The sequence below is a fragment of the Echeneis naucrates genome, chromosome 16, assembly GCF_900963305.1.
Source record: "Echeneis naucrates chromosome 16, fEcheNa1.1, whole genome shotgun sequence".
Lineage (NCBI taxonomy): Eukaryota > Metazoa > Chordata > Actinopteri > Carangiformes > Echeneidae > Echeneis > Echeneis naucrates.
This window is the reverse complement of record NC_042526.1, coordinates 14,858,103-14,885,000: the sequence shown is the minus strand read 5'-3', so window position 1 is coordinate 14,885,000 and position 26,898 is coordinate 14,858,103. Positions and strand designations below refer to the sequence as shown.

The window sequence follows — 26,898 nt, the reverse complement described above, 5'->3', positions numbered from 1 at the left end:
CTTTCAAGTTTTCATTGTCAGGTCTTACCATCCACTGGCTTATAATATTGATAGATCATAATAATTTTGTTAGAGGTAAGACTGTTTTCAGTCTCAGTGATAGTTTTAAAGAAGTTAGTCTTTATAAGGCATACAAAAAAAAACCCCCACAGGATTTCTACAGTTACTTCATGCTGCAACACAGACAATAAATTTGGATGTGAATTAACAACACTCACACAAATGTTATTTCCAAGTATGTCTGGATTCCACATCTTTTGTAATCAAATGGGAAAGTTGTTAAAATAGCTGAGACAAAAGTGATTGTCAGTCAGTCTGATCCAATCTTTCAGTCCTGCCAGACTGAGGTTTTCCCCCTCAGAAACAAGAGAAATTTTCTGTCAAATCAATCAAGCTGAAAGTTAGTTAAGGAACACATTCAGCCAAGATTTGGCTCTAAGATAGTGCGTTCACTGTATCTGTTATCATGCCAGACTACTGTAATCCTCAGGTTTCTTTATACCTTTCTGTTGCCAAGGGGAGACAGGTCTTCGTTACTCTGCCTGAACTTCTCCTGAAGTGTCTCAGCCAGCTGGCACAACAGGTAGCCATTGTCTAAGCGGTCCATGAAGCTCTCAGCAGTGATTTCCAGACCTGACCAGGGGGAAACATAAAGAAAGCAGAGTCCAGAACCATACATTCACCATAAAAGTGCTCATTTAAAAATATATATACTGCACAGTGAAATAAAACCTAATCTCCAGCCCATTCCCAGTTGAATGTGAACCTGATGAGATGCTGACTTCCAAAAACTGCTCGGCTGATCGAGTTTGGCTTGCACTGATTGGTTTATGGAGCTCCGCAGAAGCCAAATGCTCAAATTTTACAACATTATTTTGGAAACCTGGGAAGGGGAGGAGGGGATGGATATTTTCTGGGAAAGCATCATGGGGTGGTAATAACAACTACATTAAAAATGGTAGCACGTGATTGTTCACAGCAATGCTTCATTGTCCTGTACGGTTGCAGAGATGGATTGGTGATCAACATGTGGTGTCCAGTTGACTGACTTCCAGAGGACCATTCTTTCTTAGTTAGATCATTGTGAAATAGGAGGTGGTGGCAGGGGGTGTCTGTGGAAAGAAACTGGAGATTTTTTTTTTTTTTTTTTTATCCCTTTACTGTTTCTTATAGGAGGAGGGGTCCAGGGTTCGATGTTTAATGAGTTCCAAATGTTGCAAATGAGCCCAAAAAGGAGAGATTGAAATCTTGAGAAACACTCAGCGAGCTCCTGTCTTATACGCTCATTCTCTCCTTCATTCCTCACTGTTTGAGGAAAATATATTCCAGAGGGCTCTCAGGGAAATATTTTAACTCATATAGTCAGGTCTATAAATTGCTCCGTTACTCCAACCAGCCTCCCTCTCCATGACAACATGACTCGTCAATATAACTGTGCATCCACCTCCCACTCAATCGGTGGACTCATCCTGATACCATGCCGCTCCTCCTTCCTGAAATGGTTAACACTGCTTTGCATAAATAGACTTCAGAGCCAGTCAGCATGCCTTAAACCAACAAACTGCTTCAATACTATGTGTGACATATGGGTGCTTATGTGTCTGAGACCTGTATGTCCTCATTCCCCTCACCACATCAGACCAGAAGTTTCTGGCTTCGCTGGTTCCAGTGCAAACACACAGAGGTAGAAATGGGAAGATACTGAAGTTGCTCTCACAAAAGCAGGAGCCACTTTCAGGGATTTAATTGGCTTCCAGTCTGTTTCATAAATGTCAGTATGAAGTGTAAGGTCTGTAATATTTCCAATAACTCCCAATTACTAGGTGAACAGTTGTTAACCATGCTAAATGCAGCCATCTACATAGTTCAAGAGGACATGTACTGAAAAACCTGAAATAATGAGGCAGCAGACTGCCCCTCCTTGTTAGGCCTATACACTACACAGTGTACCTCTTGGAAATTCACTGAACAATCGTGTAATTCTTGCATTACAAACCTACTCTGCTGGAGAAATCCCAAGATTTTTTTTTTGTTTTGCAAACAAGAAGATTTTTCAGTTGGTTGACACTGGTGGGTCTTCGGTGCCACCCTGGTTCTAACCGAGGTTTCTGCTTATTAAAGGATTCTTTTTCTTTGCCACTGTCCCCAAGTGCTAGCTCATGGCGGGATCTATTAGGTCTCCTTAAATGATTCTGTAAAGACTTTGGTCGAGACCTGCTCTAGATGTAAAGTACCTTAAAGTAACTCTATTACGATTTGGCGCTACATAAATACACTTGATTTAATTTGTTTTGATTTGACAATTAAATATCTTCAAGAGCAGCGGGTCACATCCTTTTCTGTGACCTGAAATTTTCTGTTAATCCAGAAGCAAAGTCCTCCTCCATCACAGGATAGATGTCTACAAGAGATTTTCTGTTTACAGGCCATTTGAATTGAAATAAATTACATTTCATACAGGATGTAAAACTACGCAGTGCACTGAGCTTGAAAGGTCAACATGTCCAACATTAGAAAAATACTTAAAACCACTTCAATGTGTATTATAGAAATAGAAAGAATGAACTAGAGAAAAGACAGACACTTTGAGGAAGTTCTGTCTGATCTTAGAGGAGCATGAAAATGAGTCTGAACCACACTAAATTTATCATGTGCGGGCCGGATATACAATTTTTGTTCTACAGAATGGCCAAGAATTGATTTGTGTTAAACTTGAGACACTTAATTCGTTCGAGAAGGTCTGATTCATGTAGATTTATTATTCACTAGCTACCTTACACAAAGCTTCTGCTGATGCTCACCCTGCTGCTTAATCTCCTCCAGTGACTGTGAACTACTCAAGCACTGTTAATGATACCCATTATTCATTAATGGCAAATCCATGGGAGAGTGTGTAAACACAAAAACAGGTTCACACACTTTATTTTAAAATAGTTTGTAATGAGATGCAGATTGATTCTCGTCACCTGACAAGCGTGTATATCAGCAAAATGAGAGCAATTCCTGTTTCACAGACTTTCAAAGCCAAGTGGTTACATAAATCAGCAACACCACTGACAAACTTTACCATTTTGTTGTCAGAAGAAATTGTTATTCAAAAATACAAACTCTTTTGATTTGTATGAACATTTGTGATTGTTTTAAAACCAAATGTGTATTACCAAACCAATTACCAGGAGGCTAAAGTTAAGCAGATGTTAAGACTCGATCTTTCAGTATAAACTAACTGTTCATTTCTGATTGGGCTATGGCTAGAAAAAAAAAAAAAAAACATAAACGTGATACTGCCCTGTCCTCAGAAACACAGTTAGATGGTGTCAGTTTCCTGCACCAGAGTGTTGCTTACCGAGAATATTAGTCAGCCACAGGGCCAGGTCCTCCTTCATGGGCAGCAGGCTGGCTTCATGTCGGCTGGCCAGCCACTGGTGGTACTGCTGCATGTCTGTGAGGCCAGGGCCATTGGGCTGTTTGGGGCTCAGTGAGCTGCACATGGTTTACTATTGGCAGCCTTAAAGGAGGAAGGCAAAACACACAGAGTCTCTGACAATGTAAACCTTCAATGTGACCTTCATTGCACTGAAAGTAACCACAACAATGTATTCATGCCTATAAATGTATATAGCTATAACAGGATTACTGTAACTAAGGCGCTGATCTGACCTAATGTAATTTTTTGGAAATATTTTATTGTTTTCTTGGTTTGAGACTATATGTATTTCCTCAACCTAAGCAGCTACATTATAAATCTGCAAACACAGTGATGCGTCAGTAACATTAATATATTATATGATTACACATGACAACACATCTCAATATTATGGCAGTGACAGTCATTTTATGGCATGATAAGTACCAAGACAATACAGCTGAGATCATTGTTTCCAAAAGAAATAGATGAAACAAAAGAGATCTGACTGCTTTTGTCCTCTTGGTTGAATCCCGGTGTGGTTTACAGTCCACCTGATGACATGAAACATTCTCATGGAGCCTGACAGCACAGTTCCTGTTTGCCTCTTCACTGGACAAGAAAAACCTTTTATACCATGCAGCCAGACTCATACAGTAGAACTCACTCAACAATGACAGACACAAACAAAGAGCTCCTTCAGATGACTCTGCCGGCCATCATAGAGACAATCATACAGTCCCAATCAATCCAGTACAGTCAGTCAGCACTGCAGCAGGGCTTAAATTATGATCTGCTGGAGAGACTTCAATATTCAGAGCAATATTTAACAGCTACTTAAATCCTGTAAAGTGAAGTCACTGAGTAAATGAGACATTTCTTGCAGTCTTTTCCAATACCCTTTCATGGTACACCAAGTGTTTCCTGATTGAGCTTTAATGTGAAAATATCTCACATTTCAGTCAAGTGTCACTCTATTAATGAATTTGCTGCTGAGACAAGTGAGGGATTGAAAATATTACTGGGCACCAGATGTAAGACCGGAGCAGAGCAGCAGCACACATCAACAGCTCAGCAGTTAATTTTCACAGTCTAAAAGCCCGGCTGCTCTAATTACTGTGTCTCCAAAGCACAGTCTGGTATGGAAAGACCGGAGGGGTGAAAAAGTCAAGGCTTCGAGATGGTGGCATCATAGGGACACTGATACTGTTATACCCTATCCATGGTGGATTGTTACCCTTATTAAAGTCTGTGGTCAGGCGCGATTAAAGGGATTTATGTAAGTTATATCAGAGTATGGTTTCTTGAAATGAGGTTGAGTCATTGTGTTTACAAGGTCAGAAAAGGAACTCTCTCTGTGCAACTCTACATCTTCATCTTCTCATGCTCCCTTGAGGGCAGAGTGGACAGTACAATGAATCTCTATGGAGTAAAGTAACAAAAATAGAAGCAAAATGACAGGTGACATTTGCATGGCTTTCCACAACTGGATATGACTAAAGTAACAAAGTCAGGTTATTGAACTTGGAGCATCTCTTCTTGACTACTGATTTATTTGTCACATTTAACAATGTTACCTTCATCCTGGACATAAGCAAGAACATCTTTGCCCCCCCCCCCCATGGTAGGCAAATAACAACAGCATATTTAATGCAAATTACGAGAAAAGCTCACGTAAACAAGGAAGCAAAGCTGCAATGCACAACTAGTCCATAGTGTGCAATAGCTGAAAATTTCCATTGAATACCGAGAGAGCGCAACACAATGCGAGGAATCTGACCTTTAAGGCTGTGTAACATTTCAAGGTCCCACAGGAGTCGGCTGTAACCAAATCACACAGTGGTGCGACACTTGACGTCAGGACCTTGATGTCGGACCAAGGTCAGCGTATCCTCCTGAAGACATGAGCTCCTGGTTGAGTACACACAGTAAACTCTGGAGCTCAGCACTCACATACAGGTGCTACATTCTCATGTCCACTGTGGTTCAGACTGATGGACAGAACAAGGGCACTGGGACAAATTCAAACAAAATCCGTTCAGACAAGCGCATTCACTGGTATTAGGTTTAAATAAAAAGACTATTACACGTATCTGTTAATTGGTACCACTGAAAAACAACACTCGTTGTTTTTATGCTGCATATTTTAATGTCATCAGGGCCTAGTGAAATCCAGGTTTGTGATTTCAAGTTTTTCTCCTAAACCGATGAGAGAAAAAATCCCTCTTTCTTAAGCTAAACAAATTATCTAAAAATACTTTGGACTCAATGAAAAATGCACTGTCGCAAAGCTGAAAATATGGATAATGTTCTTCGCTGCGGGATCATGACTAAACATCCTACTGGGCTTCCCCTACATTTTCCCTGGAAAGAAAACACTGCTGTTATTTAACATACCTGGTTCGGCTCCCCACACTGTGGCCTGATCTGCTCAACTTCAAACCAAAAACAAAGCCTGCACCACAACTCTGTTTGGGTTTAATATTCGCAATACATAACTTGTTAGTCCATCTATTGATATAAGTTTTCAGAATCATGCTCAAAATCGGACTTGGAGAGTTCGGATTAGAGTCAGAAACAAATCCTTCGTGGCTCAAAGATATTCAAATATACAGGGAGATCTAAATGAATTTTTTTCTTCTGCGAGGCCTCATGACTTCAGTAAAGCCTCATAACAGGCAGCAGTTGGCTGCAGATTGCTTCAGGAGAGGCGTATGCATGGGTACTCTGACTGCTGAATGATATCAATTAAAAAAAACAAGAGTGGCTCTGTCCTTCTAAGCCTTGCCAATCTTCTTGCTTTTCTCCTCTACAACAGCAAACTGATCTAGAGGCTGGTTTCTCCATTTAAAGAAGGGAAGTCAGCAAGTCTCTGCAATATAGTGTGTGTGTGTGTGTGTGTGTGTGTGTGTGTGTGTGTGTGTGTGTGTGTGTGTGTGTGTTGTGAGTGTTGCATTCAGGCATCACATTGTGCCAACAGCTGTACAGAGCCTCCAGCCAAATGTAAATAAAATCTCTCTTACACACAAATGAATTCAAAGCATAAAGTGTGTTTATATATGTATATTACTCTGTTGTTGCATTTATCGGTGACCAGAGTGCCATAAATCAATAGATACAATTTTGCCCTATTTTAACATTTAACAGGTTGCCTCTGACCTCAAATTGAAGACCTCTGCATTGTGAACAACAATGTCAACAAACATCATATGACAGAAGCAATACACATATATTTTGCTGCCAATATTGTCTGAATTTAGATCCAGTCTTTGGTTGGTGGTGTATTGGCCTATTAAAACACTGGGAGACAGATTTAATTTACAACTGCAATAAGCTTTGAGAGTTGTCTACTCCTTTACAACTGTCACAAATAAAAACAGCCACAACAGACATTTCATCACTCTGGAAATTGGATTAAGGGGGAATGCCTGATGATTTATGAGGGAAATCCAGCTGAGCATACACCAATTAAAACCAAAGAAATGACTGAGCGTTCCAGCTGAAGAAAATGTGAGTCTGGTCAATTAAAGATACCTGGGATTCATTTGTGCGAGAAATACAATAGCTAGGTGAAAAACACAACTTTTGAACAAGCGACAGAGCTTAACATTATAATAACAATAAGTGCAAGTCACACCCCCTAACCTAAAACAGAAAGAAATTCAAAAGTCTGGCTTTCATTTGGCAGTGAAAAAAAAAAAAAAAAAAAAAAAAAAAAAAAAAGCAGCAAAAGTGTTTTGCACGAGTCCACAAAAAGCTTCATTTGTGTGCTCACCCTGTGGGTTCAGCTCGTTGGTGCGCACCTTCCTCTCTCTCGTTCTCTGGACTGCTGTGTCCTCCTTTTCATGCTTTTCACAGCGGTGCATCGACGCGCAGGTTAGGCGCCAAAGCACTGAGCCAGTGTGGACCGGGGAGGTCTGTGTCTCTGCGCATTTGCACCGGGATCTGACCGCACACAGACGCATATATACACTCACAGCACGTTGCTTCTGCTGCTGCTGATGATGGGAGGGAGGTTTGATCCTACTGGCAGTGCCTCCCTCTAGACTGTGCGTTGGCTCGGTGTGACATTTCTGGGAGGAATTTTCGCAGGGGGAGTCCTTGAAATTCAATTCACTTTGATCTCGTAGATTTGGTTTGTTTTGTTTTTCACTCGGTGTGTCCATGTAATCTGATACCATTGGCAGACATTAACTGTGTCAAACACGAATGTGCATTTGCATTGGCTGTGAGTGCTTAGTTTTAAAAACACCCCTGTGCAGCTGTGGTTAGATGCAACTGCAAAACAAGCAATCCATGCAATCGGTATTAAACTGACACGTGATAGAAATAAATTGTTTTTTTTAATCCAGCGACTTTTGTTTCATTGTTTGTTTCTTGATTATAATATATGGGCAACATACGGACATAAGGTAGTGTTGCCCATATATTGTGGGTCGTTTAAAGGAGAAAACGTAAACGTAACGTGTCCATATTAAACTTTAGTTCTACGGCCTGATATTTAATGGCTTTTATTTTGAAGGAAAACATCTGTTCAGTGCGTTGGGCACTTCGACGCATGCGCCGTGGGCATACCGGCTGGAACGGAGTGGCGGGACGAAGAAATGTGAGTTAATTTTAAACCAGCAGCTGGCTGACTCCGCTACATGTTCCTCTGTAAACCACCCACCTTCACTTTGCTTGTCATGGCGGCGGCTTGCTAGATTTAGTTTTGAAACGTGCCACTGGAAGTCCTGTTAGCTGCTCCTCGTTGACTTGACGGGCTAGCTAACTTTAGCTGTAGCTAGCCCCAGCTAAAGTTAGCCTCAGCTGCAGTTAGCCCCAGCTGCAGTTAGCCTCAGCTGCAGTTAGCCTCAGCTGCAGTTAGCCCCAGCTGCAGTTAGCCTCAGCTGCAGTTAGCCCCAGCTGCAGTTAGCCTCAGCTGCAGTTAGCCCCAGCTGCAGTTAGCCCCAGCTGCAGTTAGCCCCAGCTGCAGTTAGCCCCAGCTGCAGTTAGCCTCAGCTGCAGTTAGCCTCAGCTGCAGTTAGCCTCAGCTGCAGTTAGCCTCAGCTGCAGTTAGCCTCAGCTGCAGTTAGCCCCAGCTGCAGTTAGCCCCAGCTGGATTTTCGGCAGCAGTGTTTGTTCAGGTGAAGCTCTCGGCTGAGCCTGAGCTCTGAGCGCCACATGGAGGCAGTGCTGAAAAACCTGGCTGACACGGTGGAGCTCCTGGCCGTGGCGGCGCTGTGCGGAGTGGTGGAGCAGTGGGACACACGCACCGTGTCCAGAGCTTTTCACTGGGCTCGGTACTGTGAACGCCTCTTTAACAGGTTTCAGGACAACGCCGAGGTGCGGAAGCTCATGGAGAAGCAGATCCAGCTCACCAATGAAAGTTTGCGAGCTGCCCTCCCCGGATACACTGAAGTCTCCATCTTGGATCTCTCTATGTGCCAACAGCACTTGCTGGTTGGGCTGTTGAGCAACCCTAAGCTGCCCAGCTCCATCATGAAGACACTGTTTGACAACAACAGCAGCCCAGCAGAGGTCAGGTGCGGAGTGAATCCGGATGTCACCGGCCTCTGCAGCTTCATCATTCAGTGCAAATCTGCATGTCAAGTCCTGAGTCCCCTCACAGACTCATCAGCTGTTGGTGCTGATGCTGAGGTGCAGGCGGACATGCTGATGGAAAGGCTGGGGGTTTTGATGAGCCAAAGAAGTGGAGCCAACAGGATAGAGTACTTTTTAGACTCTGTCCTTCAGGGATGTGAAGGAGCAACAGAACATTTCTGTCTGATGATCGCTGCAGCTCTGCTAACAAGGAGAAACTCAGCAGCAGAAAGTGCCTCGCAGGATGTTCTTTTGGACTGGCTGCAGAAAAGACAGAACACACTTCAGCACATGTGTTCAGCACTTGCTACCGCACTTCTTATGGACCTGGCCAAAGAGCATCTGAAATTTAGAGATTCATTCTGTGATGTACTGAAAAGCTGGGCCTCCGATATGGAGTATAACATAAGTGAGGGGGAGTGGGTCCAACGCAGCACGCACCCCAGAGTGTCCTTCCAGAAACTGACTGAGCACTTTCACGCCTTGTTTGAGACTTGTCCCTGTCTCAGGAATGAAGTAGGGACAGAGCTAAATGCTTTGAAGATTTCTGATGGAGACTTTGATGTCAGAGGCCTGAGTGTGTGGGGAGACCTGCTGTCAGCATTAAACCGGTGACATTGTTTTGGGGTTTCTATAGAACTGGAAAAAGAGGGCCAAATGGAAACGTTTATTTCTGTCTGTAACAGTTCAAAACCCTGCAAAAGGCACCTTTCATGGAAAACATACAACTCTTGTTGTCGTTTTTCTCTTCCATTTAAACTCTTCACCCCTAATACTGCATTTATTAATGTATTTTTTTTTTTTTTTGGGCAACTTTCAAATTTCCTGTAATTTTGAAATGCAGTAGTACACAGGAAATGTAAACACATCATATATATATATTCATAGCTCAAATATGTGAGGGACTAAATTGCAACAGCCTGGTTGTCATGGTATCAACACTTTGGTATAAATTTTAGCAAAGTGCCTGGTGATAATGGAAGTTATTCTATTTGTGTTAAAACAGATGAAAGGATCACATGCTGCCTTGTAATCTGCTACAACCCCATAACCTGGCTGAAATAAACAGAACATAACGATTGTAATAATTTGTTGCAGTTACAGCTGCAGTTTACTTCATTAATTCCACCTTACCGCCAAATAATTACAGACATGCTGACTCAAATGATTCTCTTATTGTTGATCTCCACAGCAAGCAGGCTTTTGGAGCCAAAGATGTGTTTAACAGAGAGGACAACAGTGGAAAAATTGTGAAGCAAGCAGCATTGTTTAATCCAGTTTACCCTCTTTTTGTGTAGACACTGAAAATCAATTTTGATTTCTCACACACCATCTGTCAGTATCCCCTGTTAACAATAAAAGCTGCACTCAATTTGAATCCAAAATATTTGATTGGCGTAGTGCCAGTCATGTGACTAGACTGCCAATTCACACATCTCAGCCTGGCCAGTGTGTCCGAGCACATCTATGGCAAGGGATCAATTAGTCAGATCTGGTGTCTTCAATCAAACCTTCCACATTAGCTGGTTTGTGACATAACTGTGGCAGACAGCCGATTAGAACCCCGCCCATCGAGTGGAGGAAACACCAACAGGGCCATGGCTCATTTAACACACCGTAAAAGCAATTCACATAGAGACAGACAAGGGTCACTGAGTCAGGGGCAGCTTCTACACAAGCAATTTATTTCCCACCAATGAAGAACATATGCATCAGGCTGGATGGGATACCAACTGTGATTGAAGGGGAACTCATCTGCTCCTGTGTCATAAATACAAATGCAACTTTTGTGTTTTTATTTGTGTTCAGTGTGGATCAGATTTGTGCCCGTCAGGTAATCAAGAGAAGAATTCAGGGCTGTTTTATTTACGAACTAATAATAAGACAAACAACAAACTTGAATCTTACATCTAGTTTCCCAGCAGCATGCCAGTATTCAGTCATCTGAGATTCAACACTGACAGGCTTATTTTTACATTTTGCGTTTCTCTCTCGACAGGCACACATATAGGTGACAGAGCAATTGAGCGTCCAGCTTAATTCAAGTGAAGCTTAAAAGAAAACGCTTCAGCACAATTTATTACTGCCTGTGACAGCTGATTATGTAAAAAAAAAAAAAAGGAAACCCATTAGTTTATCTTCAATTTGGCCTCTGCTGTTTACCCACAAGACAATTACAGGTTTGTGTTATTGTAAACCACAGGAGGTTGACATGGCTCCTTAATATAAACCAGCCTATTTAGCTGTGTGACACTAAATTAGAGGCTACATTACAAAACCCTGACCAGATATGTGTGAATAAAACACTTTGTGAAGGAAATAAATCCAACAGAATAATACATCTCCCTCTCTAATATTGTACCTCAGGATAACAAACTACTGTGAGACATGCTGTTGTTCAGCCTCTGAAGGGAAAAGAAGAATAGCATTCATTAAAACCCAGATCCGGCCCCCATCTGGCAGTGTGAATTTGGAGTGGTGGGGGGGGGGGGGTTAGGTAGAGCCCTCCCTCGGCACGTGCCTAAGCTGATCCAGCCTGGTGTCTGTCTGGCCACCGTGACAGATGACAGCGGCAAGATGGCCCCTCCAAACACCTGTGTCCCACACCCAAGGAAGCTGATGATCAGCGGCCACCGCCATCAGGCACGCACCGGGGCCAGAGGCAGTGTAATTTAATTTGGTTTGCTGCAGTGAAGCTGTGAGGGAAAGATTGCTGTAATGTTAAGTATTAAGTGTGGGCACAGCTTGTGAAGAATAGAGTTAGATATTCACTCTGTCATCCACCTGACACCCCATTAAAAAAAACAAACAAAAAAAAAACCACAGACTCCATTGTCAGTCTCTGAGGTGCTGTGGCTGTGGACATATTTGTATTTTTGGGCAGGAGGACAACCAGAGAAGATGTAAACTAAAGTAGATCTGGAATGACCAGTTGCTTTTTATTTAAGCTTTCAAGTGTGCAAGTGTGCTGCTTTTCCTTAACTTCACGCTACAGTTGATTGCATAGCTCTCTAATAATAATAATAATAATGTGCAGGTGAATTTATAGAAATAAATGCAGCCCAGATGGAAAGTTCGGTGTGCATTCAAGATATTTTCATGTTAATACTGTCATGGCGATGCCTTTTCACATGGACTTTGAAAACAATAGTGCGCAGAAGGTGAAATGTGGAATGATTGGATCCTGATTTCTGTGAGAGCTGCCGCTGTGTTCCCAGCACACAGCGTATCACGTGAAATCTTATCAGCCTCTCATCCTTTGTCTGTGTGTGATACTACATGAGCATGTTGTAGGGAAGAGGCTATGAAGCTGTCAATATAATGTGATATGGGGGAGGGGAACTGGAGAGATCTGTGATGGATTACCTCACACGCAACTGTAAACAATTAGGTCCGTCTCCTACCGCAGGTTCTCACTCCTGAGAAAGCAGGTGTGGAAATGTTGCTCCTTCTATGCCGTCGTTGTCTCTCTGCTTCGCTGCTGCTGGTGACAGAAAATTTAGTTTGGTGCCAACAAATGTTTCAGTGCAAGTAAACACAGATGAAACTCGTGATAGCCGAGATTTCTTGTTGCTGCCTTGAGCCAGCCAAGATGGAGATGTTTTCTAGTGGGTGGGGATCCATTTGCATATCACCTTTTATTTATTTATTTATTTATTTATTTATTTTCTGTTTTCAGATTAAGGGTCTTAAGCTGAAGCTTGACACACAGGAGATTCAAGGGAAATTTCGAGGGAGATTTTGCGGTGGGTGGAAAGCAGACGCTAAAATGTGTTATTTCATTTGAGACAATCCGATTTGGGGCAGCAAGCTCCCCATTAATAAAGCAATTAGCAAGGGAAGAGAGTGTAAATTCACTTGCCCTGAGGTAGTGTAATGTCATGCCGGAGGGCGTCATAAAAGAGTAATTACTGCAGTGCTGCCTCTGAAAATTTGGCTCATAAATACCGAACGTTTTTGCATGTGAAGAAGTTTGTGACTTCGGACTGGAAGCACGTTCAGGCGTCAGAGTGCAGAGAGTGCTTCCCGCAGCAGGCAGGGAAGAAGGAATCAGGGGGATAATTGCGTGCAGGCACAGTCCCACGGGAGGAATGGAAGCCTGTCATCAAACACTCATTCTGGCTGGGCCTCATCCTATTACAGTCCCCCCGGAGCCAAACTGCACCTGCCCCACAGACTGACAACCACTCAGTCCCCCTTCGCTCCCCCCCGCCGTTGCACAACCAGAGAAGCCCCACCAGTAATATCGCTATGACCAAGGCTTCACATAAACACAAGGAGGAGCGTTGAAGGCTGGGAGGATTTTTCCACCTTTTGGAGGAAATGTTGACATCTGATTTTTGTCCAATTAACGCGGAGCCTAACAGGCACATCACCGGCGCAGCGGGCGTGACCACTCTGGTTGGTTAAGCAGGAAAAAAACATGTTCCGCGTGGCTGGTGACACGATTGTGTTTCCTGTCACATTAACATGGGCGGCCAGGAGGAAGGCAATGGTTCCCCTCTCAGCCAGGCAGATCATCGGCCCAGAGGCTGAGATTTATTTTGCACTGATGATGCTGGAAGTTAACACCGTGCTGAACTGCTGTAGACTTGACGCTGCCGCATCCCTGTCCATCATCCACCCTCAAAAACTCCATACCCGTCTGTCATTTCCTCTCAGGTGAGCTGGGAGCGTCATTAGAGAGAGGCCGGAGAGGTTTTTCCTTCACGGTGCATGTTATATCCACCCGGTGCAGTCAGAGGCAGCTGAGCACACATCTGGCCACAGACTCGCACGTTAGGAAATGTGGCTTTGACATCAATTGTCTGTTTCGCACCCGAAGAGGTGCAGAGGCCTGATTGGAATAAGGCTGCATGATTTAAAAAGTGTCTTACGCACCATCCAAGCAGCCCTCCTGCTTCAGGAAAAGGCGCCACGTTTTCCTGAATTATTTACCACCTCACTGATCGACTGCACCTCGTTGGCCCCCAGAGCGCTGTGTTGGAGACAAGGCAGAGCAGCAGAGGGAAAGTAATATCACCCCAAATTCACATTTAGCTGTGGATCATAAGACCTCACACCTCTCATGACTCACTGAATGTGAAATAAAACAGCGAGCTTTCTAAATGGCCACATTCAATGCTCTTTATGCAAACTAGTGATTATTTTAGTTATTTTGTCATCAGATTATTCTTACATAATTTTATTGTTTTTGTGTACCAATTGTCAGAATCACCTGAAGTCCATATTTCACACAGATTTGTTTCAGGAGTGATAACCCTAAAGGTATTCAGTTTCCTATTGTACAAGACTAAGATATCAAGTAATTTAGTATTTTAAATATTCATATTCTCCTGATTGTCAAAATTGTATTGAACAGATTCCCTGATTAGTAAACGAATTGTCTCAGCTCTGGCAAAAAAAAGTGTTTCTTTCTATTTTCTGTATCTATTTCTGTTATTCTTATTATTCTGTAATTATGTCCTGAGTCAAGATCATTTTTATCATTCATTAAAAAAACAAAGTGACCTTTTCCATATTTTCCTGATGGCTGCTAACAATACTGATAATGTCAAATCTTACTCCAGAATTTCACTCAAGTTACTTCGGGTATTTGATTGAAATAATTGAATTGAAATTCCTGCTTTGATTTCTTTTATGCTCTGTGTTATGAGTTCAGTGTTATTTGTTGTTCTATAAAGTATGAATAACTAAAACATACAGTGGCAAAGGCAAAAGCAGGATTCCCTTAATGTCACCAACATTAATTCTTAAAAGTTTTTCTTCGGAAACCTTTTCAAACTCCGATGGGCTCTGGATTTAAACAGTATTGATTTGTCTCATGATTAGATTTAAAGCAGGAGCAGAGTCAATACTTGAATGCGTTGCACATAACACTGTTGACTTCAGATGTGTGAATAGGGAGACACACAGCGAGTGTCACACATATAATACACCACATTACACACATTACATACTCACAGTATGTCCCTTTTACAGTGAAGCCTCTTTTTTTTTCTCTCTCTCTCTCTCCTGTTCAAGTCAGAGAGGTGTGAGGTGCTGCTGAGAGATTTAATGGGCTTGTCACATTTTGTCTACACCTCAGCAGCAGCAGATTTTACACTGCATATCAACGTCAGACGCTTTGGGAAGACAGACAATCAACCTTGTTTGTGGGGATATAAGCTCTTGTAATAGCATTAACATCAGTCCTCTGCTTTCTCTTTTAGCAATTACCAAGCTGCGGTTGCCAATACTGTTCCCTGGGCTCAAGAGACCATCGTCATTGATTTACTAATGAGAAACATGGAGAACATCGGAGATGCAGCAGACTGATTAGAGAAGGTGGGTAACTGCTTAGGTAGTTTTCCTCCAGTCTCTCCAAGCTTCAACATGATAGCTGGAGATAACATTTACTTGTGCACGACATTGTAACACATCAATACACAAGATGAAACAATGACCGACAATGACCAAAACATTGTTTTTTATAAAATGATATGAGTATTTTTATAGCACTTTTGACATCAACATACCTCTTCATTAAACACAATATTAGAAGCCATAAAATCACATTTATCTTGTCACATAAATTTCTGGCACAAAGCCGTAGTAGCATCTTTTGGTCATCTTAAACATTCTCATATATATATATATATATTTGAAACATCCTTGCAGATTCCATACAGCAAACGAATAAAAGTGTTCAAATAGCAAATAAAGTCAGGTGGAAGAGCCATCTATTAATTCATGTGGTCCACTCAAACGTGACAATATCAAAGTGTCAAAGTACTTTTGGTGACGATGTGAACAACCAAGAAACACCAAGAGAGCACAAAACTTGGTTGTCCATATACAGTACTGCATTCGCCGCTGTCAAAATGCAACATGCCCCGCATCATGAGCACTAAAGCTGGATTCTCCAGACGCTAGCAATTTGTTAAAACACACACCTTAGTGTTGATCATCACATGACTCCAAAACAATTACAGTTAGATACAGTAAGCCAGTGTTACATTACAAAACAGAATGTGATGGGTGGCGGCTGGTACACAGAATTTATTGCAGGGCACACCAAACATCAATAAACAACGTCTTCTGAGCAATCTCTTTCAAAACTCTTTTGATTTGTCTCACGTCACAGCCAGAACCTGATTATTAAAGTTAATTTCATTATTCATAATGGCAGAAGACACTTATGTAAGAATAAAAGCAGGAGGCGGAATGAGGACTATCGATGGCTGTGAGGCAGCTGCATCTGAAACACTGATCTGAGCAAATTCATGCAACAAACACACTAAAACTGCACGGTTCAAATTCACTCACACTATTTTTGTCTTATGGTGTATTTCAGGCCTTGCTTGAGAAGAACAAGACCTTTTTTGCAAGCAGACATCTCCCTGAAAAGGTACTGTCCATGAAAAATATGGCCTTTTATAGTAATGTTAACACAGATCAACGACCCAAAATCCACAATAGTCTCACAGAAACAGTATACAGGTATATACAGGACATAAAACACATTTGAGAAACAGAATAAGGTTTTGTTTTTAGAATACTTATAGTTTCAGTGCAATCAGAGTGGTGTTTCAAAGAAAGATCCTATATGATGGTCAAGTGCAGTGTTATCTTGCTCATGTTGTTCAAGTAGATTGATGAGGTTTGGGTGCCTAAGAAGTACGACAAAGGCCTTTGCAACCATTATCTGTATCGTGAAGCTCTACGGTGGGTTCATGTGATGAGAAACTAATGAGGATTGTTCTGCATTGCCATTAACTATTTCTTTACATTGGCTTTTTGAAACTAGTAATACACGCAATGCATTTAAATATCTAATATAATCCTTTTTTTTTTTTTTGTGCAATCAGTGATGGAGAGTCTGTCTCTGTAAGCAGACTCACCACAGCTGTCTGGTTTAAGAGTAGCCACGCTCAGCATACATCTTCCCCGCCGGCTCCTGTATGTACTCCTCCGTCTTATCCCAGTCCTGCACCCAACCTCCGTTCAGCTGTGCGGTGGCCCCGTAGCTTTTGGCCGGACCACCCATCGCCCCATACCCCTGCGTGATGTCACCCGTCTCCTCAGCCAGCTCGTCCTCATCAATAAAGCCGCACTTCTCCTCGCTGGTTTCTTCTGGGTCAGCCCATGGCTGCTTCTCCCCAGAGGCGAAGAGCCCATAAAACACCACACCCCCGTAATGCACGAGGGAAGCAATGAGGAAGACGTACTGCCATTCTTCGCGGGTCTAAGGACAGAAAAAAGTTGAGACAGCCCCTAAAACAACAATATCTGCAGTTATGGTGATTTCACATGATCCCTGACTGCTTTGATGAGAACATATGAATCTGAATCCAACTCTTTTAGTTGACAATTTCACAGTTGATTGGTAACATTCAGGTCACTTGACGAATTATTTTGGTGTCGATGAGAAAACATAAAGTTGTATTTCTCTTGGATTAGGGGAGGCCTCCTGCCCACCTTGTTCTTTGTCATGGCTCCCACGATGAGAGGGCAGACCATCCCAGACAGGGTTCCCACGCCGTTGGATATTCCCATGAGGATGCTGGCGTAGCGAGGAGCGATGTCTAAATGGTTGACGTTGAAACCTAGAGAGAAGAAGTGAATATTCTGACTTTGGTGCTCGTTTAAAAAACGATGGGAGAGAAATTGAGCTAAAACAGATTGCTTTAAGACCCACCTGATATGGCAAATCCGCTGAAACCCACAGCCAGAACTAAGAAAGAGATGGCCACCCCTTTACTATGAGAATAACCAACCACTAATAAAAGAGTGGCCTCCATACCGAACCCTGAAAACACCAGGACGAAGAGTTAACTGATGACGAGTTAAGAAATCCATCTACAATGTCCTGATGGTTAAAGGCTCACCTCCACAGTTCATGATTTTCCGGACCATAGTGGTAGACATGATGTTGTGGGTCCGCAAGTAGTCTGCTAACTGGCCCCCCAGCGGCACAATAATGGTCATGACCAAGTGAGGGAGAGCCGACAGGATCCCAACCTGAGAAACCACCAGACGCTCGTGTCAGCAAGTCTCCTCTCAGGCTCAGGACTGATCCTGGTCTGGGTTTCTACCTCTGACTCCAGGTTCACACCAGAGCAATAATTCACCTGCAGTAATCACAGTGTGTCCACCAGCTCCTCCTGAAGCTGAATTACAGCTGCCACATCGGCTTGATTCATGCTTTATATTTTCATGGAGGACAAAGATTACAAGATTTTTAAGATTAGCTGGAATCCGTCACATAGCTTTACATTCTGTCAAAAGCAAAGACAAATACCACAGGATCCTTCTACAACTGCCCCTGCCCCCTATGAGCAATTCATCTTCCTTCATCTGTTTCCTGTTTTCATAGAAATCCTCAGGGTTTTACTGACAGAAGTGCTTAACTGATGAGTTGAGCACCGTTGATCCGGGTTACCAAACAACAACACACGGCCACTGTAACCACATTTTAATAACACTGTTGACAATTTGTGCCGCTATAACCAACCCTGAGGAAATAATATTTCCTTAACAATAGAGACCAGCGTCCATATAACCTGTTAAAATGGAATAAACACACTGTATCTGAAGCAATTTGTCTGCATTAAACCAAACTGTAGTCTGACCTTATTCCAGGTAACAGAACATAACCACAAAAAAGTTTCATTATCAATATATTTCTGATAAAACGTCCTCAATACATTGATAGAAAATGTAATATGCTCCCATGAGTTGATTCAGTTTAGATAAATAGGAAGTAAAAGTATATTTGTAAGCACTGAGCTTAAAATAACACCTGAAACAGGGCGAGAACAATTTATTAGTGCCTGTAGTGCACCAGTGCATTCTGGGAGTTTCCCTCCCCTACTATAATGTGAGCCCATATGATTTGTTCATTTTAGGTTCACTTACCAATTTGTATATATTTTTCATATTACAAATAATACTTACATCATATATTTGGTCACAACCACCAAAATATTTTAATTCAAAGGGAACTTAGACTTTTGTCAAACTCTAAACTACCAAACTACCATAAATAAAGAACTTTTCTTTGCCGAAATTACACAATACAGACTTTTTCTTAAAATCTTAGGAATTTCCTCATTCAAACGCAAATGTGCTGAACATGTGTAATTTGTGCCAGAGAGCCTCTGACTTTATGAAGTCGCATGTCTTCAAAGGCATTTTTAGGGCTGATACCAGCTGTTATCAGGGATTTATTTACCTTGCTGATTTCAAAGCCAAACACCTCCTCAAAGTAGGCAGGCTGGCTGATGAGCAGCAGATAAAAAGTCCAGCTCCTGCAGAAGTTAGCCACGATGATTGCATAGACAGGCATGGAGGAGAAAAATTTCCTCCAGGGGGTCTTGAATTTCTGTTCAAAGAAACACAGACTCAACTGGATGTGCTGAAACTGGCGTATAGTGTCACCGACATTGACATAAAGACGGAGGACTCACTTCCATTGCGCCCATCAGCTGTGCACTTTCGCCGATGCTCTCCTCGATGTAACGCCGCTCTTCCTCGGTGATGGTCGGGTGCTCTGCTGGGCTTTCATAGGACACCAAGATCCAGAACATGTACCAAACAATCCCAAAAGATCCTGAACAGATCATTAGAGTGATGGAGTCAAGAGTGAGACAAATGGAATCTATGTAGCCAAATGTTACTCAGCCCCACACACCACATTTCAAATCATAATGGATCCCCCGAAGTTATCAAATGTACTCTTTAAATCGTGTGTAATCTCTTTAAGGTGTTGAAATTAATTCGGTCCACCAAAGCCACACTCACCGTACACGTAGAAGACGGAGGACCATCCTGTGTACTGGACCAGGATCCCAGCAAGCGGCATCGCGACCACAGCACCAGCGTAGGATCCTGAACGAGGCACAATACAGTGAGCAGGCTGAATTTGACTCTGGCTGCTGACTCAGTGTTTGGTCACAGATATGTCCAGAGCACACACGCAAGCACATTTTAGGAGAAATATTTTGTCATTCTACACCGTTGTTTCACTGCGTGCAAGTAATGTGATGATAAAATCCATAAGACGGGCCGACGTTTTCACAGAAATGTGTGTGCAGGTTTTGTACCGCAGAAGGAGATAGTGGCCAGGCGACTTCTCTCCAGCGGTGGGGCCCATTTACTCCAGATCCCATGGCAGGCCGGGTAAGTCACTCCCTGCACGGTGACAAAAGGACACAGCAGTCGCACTATGATCTGCTCACATCATCTCAACAACTAAGACTGTCTCCTGCCAGCTTTCAGTTATTTTTCCACAGTTTCGTAGCTTAATATTGTCCTGTGAATGGACGAGTTATTCGATTTTTCTAAATTCACCAATGAGGTTCACATCATGATTCATACACATGCTAACATGGAGATATTATGCTTGATTGTTGTAGCATGTCGTTATTTGCAAAAGATGAGCGGGACAGATTGGAGTTAATAACAAACAAACTGATATTCATTGTGGCTGACCTTTCTAATAGAGACTAATGGGTTAGGTGTGAGTCAGTGCAAATTCACTTCATGGAAGGGGAAAAAAAAACAAAAACCTGAATTGCTCCTATTAAATCTTCATTACACCGTAATTGGCATACAATCAACTATTGATGGACACAAATTGCTGGGGCTTGCAGTGGGAGACATCCTGAAATGCTAATGTTAAATTTGCGCTAATAAGTTGACGCTTGCTGAGCACAGGCGACTCTCTTCTCTCGATGGCCACGAGCTGAGATTTCAAAGACATTAGGCAGCCAAAGAAAATAACAAAAGAGGATGACCTTCAGTCTGATAATGGCATCTCTCTGACATCACTTCCTTTGTGTTGAGCTGAGGGAGCCGCCCTGTTTGAAGTGGCTTTTATTCCTTTTGTTCAATTTGTTTCTATATGAGCATGGAGCGTTTGGGTCAAGTAAGGCAAAACACATGATGCCTCGCTATTCAGGTTTTTAATGTTGTTTCCTGTTTGTGTGCTGATCTGGCAGTTGTGTGCAGTTGAGTGAATGGAGTTTTGTCATATTAGGCTCCATGTTCTAGGGCAATTTCAAGTAGAATGCCAGGGAGTTCGGCATGAAGAGAGGATTTCTGTGAAACATGGCTCAAATTGAATGTCAGGACAATTTCATCAGGGATTGAGTTCAGCTCTCAGCATGATAATGAGGCATCATTTTTGACTTTTGAAAGGTCAAGATCTGATGTGCAAACTGTGCATCAGTACCTCCACCAGCCCTTGTAATATCCTCACAAAGATGACACATCCATAGTGCACCCGGGCAGCGGAGGGAATGAACATGTTCAGGGTGGATGTCAGCACGATGGCAGCCCCAAAAACTCTGGGTGAAAAGCCGTGTTTGGATTATTTGTCAAAATATTATCAAAACAAGCTCATCATCTCAATCAGCCAGAAAAACAGAGCAAATATATATCAGATTCATGGAGATTTAAACATCAATTAAATATAAAGTAGCCTACAGACCATTAGACAACAGTATAATTCTATGCTACACATTAGAGTAATAAATACTGAGGATGAAGATAAATTTGTGCTAATTGGATGCCACACAAAGACAGTTATTCAGTAGGGGAGTGAGGACAGGAGGTGTTTGCAGCAGAAGGCGTCAGTGGGCTCAGCTGACTTGGCATGATGAAGCTCTTAATCTTGCATCTTATTTAGGCTCAATTTCCATCATGAAAAATCTATTTAGCAATCTCATAATCTTAATGTACAAAGTTTGTGACCTTATCCCACTGTGCCCCCACGTAGATTTACAGTTATATTCATATTTCTCAAGGAAATTCCTGTTTTCAATATATATTTTTTTTCTTTCGCAGTTTTACAGACTGACTGTTCTCTGTTGCACATTTTCCTTTTGCCGTAACAGCCGACTAATCAGTTGCTGTAGATGGAGTATTTCTATTGAAATTATCCTGCAATCATCACAGGGTGTATGCCGGCTTTGGCTGGCCAGGTTGCCTTGCCTCTGAACATAAAGGATTAGAACCTGGTTGTCCCATGGGAGCTCATTAACATGAGGAAGCACGCCTGGTGGGCATCAGCCAAATCCCCTCTCTATCTACTGTGAGGTCAGACTCCTTTCTTCAAGCCCCTCACATCCATATGACTGGCCAGCACAAATATTACAACCCGATTTCCATTTTCAGTCTACAATGGGAACGTGTGCAGGGAGATGGAAACTAATATTTAGAAAGCACCCTCTCCATCACATTCCTCTCACACCATTTTCTGCTCATAGTTGATTTAAAAAAAAAAAAAAAAAAAAAAAAAAAGGTTCTTGTACTTCTACCTGTTTGCAGCCAGTCTTGAGGAGATGTACCCTCCTGGAATCTGAGTCACAATGTAGCCCCAGAAGAAGGAGCCATGAATCATCCCCACGGTCTCTGGGTCCCAGTTGAATTTCGCTTTCTTTCAGATTAAGAAAAATATAGAGATGCGTTTAATTCACTTTTACTCCGGTAAAAAAAAAAAAAAAAACAGAAAATAAAGGAAGTGTAAAAATAGGATGGTGTTAGGAAGGTGAAAGTGAAGTGTTAAATGTCATCAGGAATCAGGAGGAAAATCGCATTTCATTCTCTAATAGCTTTCAGGTACATTTAAATTAAGTCGATAGGTCAACTAGTAAAAGGAAGAAAACTACGAATGAAGCTCAAACAACACAAAGCGATTAGCTTCTGCTTGCTGTAGTATATCCTACAGGCCATTGACCTCCAGCCGTACAGTTAGAGGGTGCGCTGGGATTTTCCCATTGGCCCTCATCACCTATGGGGTAGGGGGGGGGGGGGGGCGGGGTTTACATGCAGACACCTCTTTGATGATGATCTTGCCGTTTTGATGGATCGTGCTGTTATTGACCATGCTGACTATGGCCACACCCAAGTTACACCGGATGCCGAAGGAGATGCAGAAGCCGAGCCCGCTCAGCATGGCGATGATATATCTGCGCGGGAGCCCGAAACACGTGCAGTCACACAGGGGCGCCTTCCGCTCCTGGTCCGCCCGGGGTCTGCCATCCTCCGTCAGCTCGATGGCCTCACCTGTCTGCTGCCGCCTTTCCAGCCTCCTGCACCACAAGCCGACCACATCATCTTTAGATATTTTAGACGCCCCCCCCACCCCCTTAAAAAAAAAAAAAAAAAAAACTCCAGACAGGTTGAGTCTTTATATGAAGAGACACCGGTGGGAAATATATCCTGTATTTCTGATCGTTTTTTCAACAGAACAGCAGGAATTAATCTACTTTGTATTTATTCACACACATCCTGCAGCTTCCCCAGAAAAAGTCGGGTCTCCCCTTCACACTCTGGCCTTTAATCTGTCTTTATTTTTGCTCTTCTCGTTTTCACTTTTTTAAAACCGATTTTTGAAACCGTCCTCTGCTGAAATTCTCTCTGTTTCAGTGTAAGAAAACGCTGGTTTGCAAACGAGGAGAAAATGACCTTCATACCGCATTGCAGCAACATCAGCATCATCGTTGTTTGGAGTTGATTTTTACCCCTTTTTATGTTTTGTTTTGTTTTGTTTTTTCCCCCGCTCTCATCGGTGAGATGTTTGCATTTTGCCTTGTGTCACAATCGGAATTTACACATTAAAAATATTTGCGCTCGATCTTTTTTTTTTTTTCTAAACAAAAAAACAAACCATCACTGAAATGTGAAGGCCTCATCCGATGAAACCTCAGAGGCCCACAGCTCAAATGAAACCATCAGATTTTCTTTGGATTTTTTTCACAGCTTTGACTCACGTCCCTGCGATGCCCAGCAGGTTCAACAAACTGAGAAACATTTCACGACCAAAAACAATCCACAAAAACCGACATTATCATCTCAAATTAGTGCATCTGGGAAAACGCTTCATATTTTTTAGAATATTTAAAAAATTAGAAATATTTTTGCCCTTGTTTAGTTTTGCCCAAGTGTTTTTAGGTTTATTCACACACCAAATAAGAATTAACACGCTTGCATTTCACACGGATGTGAACAGCTAGCTGCCCCGACTTTCATCCTTGTGACTCTGTAAAGAATATGGGAAGTCAGTTGCTATGAAGTCGATCGATCTTGAATTAATACAGATGGATACATAAGGTAATAGATATCCTCCGACCTTGTGTCACGACTCGCTCTGTTTCATTAATTATTAAAAAACACCCGCAGCTGCTGGCGGAGGGGATCATCCTCCAGGGAAATATCTGATCCTTAAATATTCGGGCCACACGACTCTGCTTACAGCATCCTGTCCGTGATCCGGCTCATAAAGACAAGATTTCCCTCGTGATTTCATTTTAATTCAGAAATAAGCACATTACAATTAAATACTAATTATTATCTCGTGAGCTGGGTGATTTTTGGATTTTTTTTTTTCTGTATGTTAAATTTCTGGCAAAAGATCTATTTCTGATTAAACGACATAATCGACATAAATGTTGATTTCTTACCTGTACAGATTCCCGAGGGCCTTTCCTGCGATCTGTTTTATTCCCTCTTTAGAGGTAGGGAGAGCTTTCTCCTTTCCTGGTTCCATGTCTAAATTATAAAAAAAAATCTATATAACTACAACAAATGGAAGTGCAGCATTAATGCGCATATTGCTGAGATATTAATCCAAGTAACGCGCCTCTTTTCTTTTAAACAGAAAAAGGTCTCGATGTCCGAAAAGGATGAGCCGGAAAATGGAGAAAGAGGAGAAAGACGCTCAGCCTGAAAGGGCTGCTTCCACAATCACAAAACAGCAGTCAAATAAGTCCGCTTCTGCCTTGCGCAATGGTAATCCATGCAGTGCCATCTTAAGATCCAGCCAGCGATAGCGACAGCAGTCAAAGTGCCGGGAAGAAGTGGACTACTTGGTCAAAAGATTCTCCCTCTTCTCCGGAGTGGAGGTCGGCGCTGTGAAGAGGCTTGGCCGGTGGAGGTCAGCGGGGCTCCGGTGTAATCCGAGATGACGATCTCCGGTGAGGCGGCAGCCGGAGCTGGAGCTTCAGCACCGCGGACAGCGCACAGCTCGTCTACCTGTCAGCAGCTCCGCCCTCCCCCCTCCTCCTCCCTCCTCCCCCCTCCTCTCCCCTCCCACCCTCATTCAATTACGACAGAAAAAAGCCTGTTAACGGCGATAATTGTCTCTTGCTGACCACCCACCCCCACCCCACCCAACCGGCCTCACTCCATGTTTATGGAGTCCAGCTGAAAATTATTTCAGGATGAGCTCCGACCACTTATAAATCACTCCGGCGCAGAGCAGTGAAAGGAATTGCCCCCCCCCCCCCCCCCCCTTCAGTTCACAGACTGTGTGTAACAACATCAGGAACACATTTTCAAAAAAGCTTTATTTTCCTGTTATCTAAGAAACACAGTGAGTTCAGGTATGTTTTAGGAGCAGGGAGGCCACACCAACACAAAGGCAGACAGGCGGTGTTGTGAAGGAAGTGAAAGAGACCAAACCTCAAACTGACAGCAGAACAGACCATAGTAACTGTTATTAACTGATTCTACCAATCAAAGCTACGTGATTTCCACACAGTGTCATCTGAAACATGCGGCTATCAGACCCTGGATGTCCATGTCCACAGCTCAGGGGAACCCCGGTGTAGGCAGCGCGCGGGCCGGGCACACAGTGGACCCCCTCTGAGTCCTCCTCGCCGTCATCCGGGTGCTCTTGGAGATCAGGGGGGCCACCTGGATGTCAGGACACTGCGAAAAGACGGCAGCGAAAGTGCCGTGAAACTCTTCTCTGAACCGGCGGCCGGTGATGCAGCTGAACAGCGGGTTGACGCAGCTGGTGAAGCTGCAGACGCACATCTCCAGGACGAAGACCAGGTCGGGGAGCCGCCAGGAGCCGGGGTCGTCGGGGTGGACCACGCGCATCACCACGGCGGCGTTGCGGCTCAGGTGGTAGGGCAGGTAGAGGAGGGCGAACAGGACCAGAGCCGCGCTCAGCACCCGCCGGAGCCGCCTCTGCTTGCGGTGCGGGTCGGGCCGGCGGCGGAGCTCCCTGACGCTGCGGAGGCCGCAGTAACAGACGGAGAGCAGCGGGAGGAGGAAGGCCGTGATGGAGCAGAAGAGGCTGTAGGGAAAGCTGCTGCCGGCGTCATCCAGCATCACGTACAGCGTGCACACGGTGCGGTTGCTCCCAGGACAAGTCTGGATTTGAGTCATGGTGGCCACAGGTATGCTGAGAAGCAGGGCGACCGCCCAGACCGCCACACACAGCAGGCAGGTCCTCCTCCGGCCCTGCAGCACGAGCGAGCGCAGCGGGTGGACGATGGCCAGGTACCGGTCCACGCTGATGCAGGTGACGAAGAAGATGCTGAGGTAAAAGTAGTTGTGGTAGAGCATCCTGACGGCTGTGCACAGCGGCAGCCCCAGCTTCCAGCAGAGCTGCTCCAGGTGGTAGTGGATGAGGAAAGGCAGGGCCAGCAGCCAGGCGGTGTCGGCCAGGGCCAGGTTGAACAGGAGCACCGTGCTGCGGGTCCAACGCCGCAGACGGTGGAAGAAGACCCAGAGGGAGATCAGGTTGAGGGGGAGCCCGAGGATCAGCACGGCCAGGAAGATGGACGGCATCACATAGAGCTGGACCACCGGCAAACCCTGACCCGGCTCCAGGTCACAGAGGGCTTCCTCTGGGTGCTGTTCAAACACAGTTACTTTCTTGCTTGATGCTGCAGAATTTTCAGTTTTCCATTTAAATCTCCATTTAGTTGTAAACTAACTGAGAAAAAGGCTGAAAAACAGACATCTGTTTCTATAGAAAATGAAATCTTAAGACAGCAAGTTAATGTTTGTTGTCCCCCCAAAAAAAAACAAAACAAAAAAACTTTCCTTGCCTCATGAAAACAGTCTATGAAATCTCAGTGAACGTTTCCAACCTACCTGAGCCTGAGTGTTGCCCATGTCTTTGTTAT

At 43.4% G+C, this 26,898-nt stretch overlaps 4 protein-coding genes across 4 annotated transcripts in view; 1 reads left to right on the top strand and 3 right to left on the bottom strand.

Moving 5' to 3' along the window:
- gas2a (growth arrest-specific 2a) overlaps positions 1-8,758 on the bottom strand; it is a 19,402-nt gene extending 10,644 nt beyond the window's left edge. The window contains exons 1-3 of the mRNA XM_029523621.1: positions 7,182-8,758; positions 3,347-3,508; positions 503-633 (exon numbers count right to left, since the gene is read on the bottom strand). Of these exons, the coding sequence (XP_029379481.1) occupies positions 503-633; positions 3,347-3,491 (276 nt within the window). The 5' untranslated portion in view covers positions 3,492-3,508; positions 7,182-8,758. The remainder of the gene's footprint in view (positions 1-502; positions 634-3,346; positions 3,509-7,181) is intronic.
- On the top strand, positions 7,978-11,109 carry fancf (FA complementation group F). The gene has a single exon (XM_029523618.1). It carries the CDS (start codon positions 8,570-8,572, stop codon positions 9,602-9,604), a length of 1,035 nt encoding a protein of 344 aa, XP_029379478.1. The 5' UTR covers positions 7,978-8,569; the 3' UTR covers positions 9,605-11,109.
- Positions 11,110-16,886: 5,777 nt separating this feature from the next.
- On the bottom strand, positions 16,887-24,524 carry LOC115056855 (vesicular glutamate transporter 2.1). The gene is made up of 12 exons (XM_029523611.1): positions 24,439-24,524; positions 22,812-23,067; positions 22,294-22,412; positions 21,207-21,321; positions 20,077-20,164; positions 19,775-19,861; positions 19,441-19,583; positions 19,206-19,355; positions 17,860-17,992; positions 17,670-17,780; positions 17,450-17,577; positions 16,887-17,216 (listed from the first exon to the last, which is right to left on the bottom strand). The coding sequence occupies exons 1-12, from the start codon at positions 24,522-24,524 to the stop codon at positions 16,887-16,889; spliced, it is 1,746 nt and encodes a 581-aa protein (XP_029379471.1).
- Positions 24,525-25,567: 1,043 nt separating this feature from the next.
- Positions 25,568-26,887, bottom strand: LOC115056199 (P2Y purinoceptor 3-like). The gene is made up of 2 exons (XM_029522470.1): positions 26,867-26,887; positions 25,568-26,623 (listed from the first exon to the last, which is right to left on the bottom strand). Exons 1-2 carry the CDS (start codon positions 26,885-26,887, stop codon positions 25,568-25,570), a joined length of 1,077 nt encoding a protein of 358 aa, XP_029378330.1.
- Positions 26,888-26,898: the final 11 nt, after the last annotated feature.